This window comes from Triticum dicoccoides, unplaced genomic scaffold (assembly GCF_002162155.2).
Source record: "Triticum dicoccoides isolate Atlit2015 ecotype Zavitan unplaced genomic scaffold, WEW_v2.0 scaffold131278, whole genome shotgun sequence".
Classification (NCBI taxonomy): domain Eukaryota; kingdom Viridiplantae; phylum Streptophyta; class Magnoliopsida; order Poales; family Poaceae; genus Triticum; species Triticum dicoccoides.
Genome location: NW_021192503.1, coordinates 1 through 1,635, shown reverse-complemented (window position 1 = coordinate 1,635; position 1,635 = coordinate 1). Strand labels below are relative to the sequence as shown.

The following is a 1,635-nucleotide window of genomic DNA, read 5'->3' as shown; positions in this document are numbered from 1 at the left end:
ATCCCACCCCCGTGGGGATGCCGTTCAAGCCGTAGTATACCCACCAATCTCCGCTTGTTTTGTCCTACCATTAATTAGGATTTGGTTAGGTAAATAGTTTAGGTACTTATATTTAAGGACTAGAAACCTGACTATATTCGAGGACTAAGATATTTGTAAATTATACAAAATGGATACACCATTTTGAGCCATTGTAGTATGACTTAAGGAGTAAAGCATTGTCATGAGCATAACATAATGGTAAAATATTTCAAGAAAGATGCAACTCCTACCTTAAGCAGTCTGAGTGTGATATTCTGTACACGTCCACCAGGGACACCAGAAACTGGATGTATAACATCGCCAGGGGCTATAACAGCACCATTCACCCTTATGAAGCCAGGACAGTCCATGTTTAAGCATCCAGTTTGAGCATATCCATCTCTCTGTTGCATATATGTCCACTCACATGTCAGGAACCTTATCTATATGTTTCCCCTCGGAGTAAGATATATATTTTAGCAAATCATAAACACATCACCGTCCAGTCAGTATAGAAGTGTGGATGTGAGTCACCATAGTGCTCTGGATAGATCTGTAAAACCAAGGGTGCAAGTCAGAGAAATGCAATGCCTCGAGGCACAAATGTTGAGAACAGGAAAGATGAGACAACACAATCCTCAAAAATGAAGTGGTATTGATTTTTTCCACTTTTGCATATTTAGCTTTGCAAATAGTTCCTTGATGGTCCACAAATGGTCCTTTGTTTTTTTCCTTGAGATGTATAACACAAAATGTTGGAAAACATTTACATCACTCCTCGCTTAATAAGGGGTGTAAACTTAGCCCATAAATCATCTTCAAAATTATATATATATATATATTTGGATGAACATTTTAATCAGGTTTAATGAAGTTCTTTTAAGCTTCCCAACTTGGCATGGAGCCGTTGTGTCACATGGTTATTGTATTATCATGCGTGCAGAAATTGACTAGTTTCAACAGAAATTGAAAAGTTATGTCCAAATTAAAAGGGAAAAGCCATACATACATGCCAGCCAATGCTAATTGTATTTAAGCTTGATTTAACACCATTTCCAACATGATTAACCCAAATTGCAGTCGAAGTCTGTTGGCCGGGTTTTAGATTGTGGCTATACACATCCGTGGTGACATGTAAGCCGTAGTAATTGTCGCCAGGACCTCCAGAAGTTGTTTGGTGCACCGCATACTGTACAGTGAAAGCACCCAAAATAAACAACACATGAAAGCTTGACAAAAAGATGAGCAAAACATGCAATTGTAACATTGTACAAATAAAGAATGCTTAAATCTGGAGCAGTTCCAAAACTCGTGGGAACTATTTGTTATGAAGGAACATGGACTTATTAGAGAAACAATTCTTCAATTACATATTGTTTGGTCTTACATTGAAATGTTTTTTTAACCGTCCTTACATTGAAATGTGTGAGTGCATATAAACAAATAGAAGTGACAGAAACAATATAATACTTGTTTGGTTCTGAATAGTTTCTTTGAGTTAAAACCTTGCATGCTTTATCTTTTCTCAGATTTCTTTTACCGCTTGGCAAGTTTCATGATATCTTCTAAAAGAGGGGGAAGTTATAACTATAGACTTTTCAGCAATACAATATG

General features: G+C 36.8%; 1 protein-coding gene across 1 annotated transcript; it reads right to left on the bottom strand.

Moving 5' to 3' along the window:
• Window positions 1–7: 7 nt before the first annotated feature.
• LOC119343525 lies at window positions 8–1,210 on the bottom strand (the record flags this gene model as incomplete). The annotated part of the gene is made up of 4 exons (XM_037614436.1): window positions 8–64; window positions 273–425; window positions 521–574; window positions 1,031–1,210. Coding segments are annotated over 4 exons (444 nt in total), but the record flags the coding sequence as incomplete, so codon positions are not given.
• Window positions 1,211–1,635: the final 425 nt, after the last annotated feature.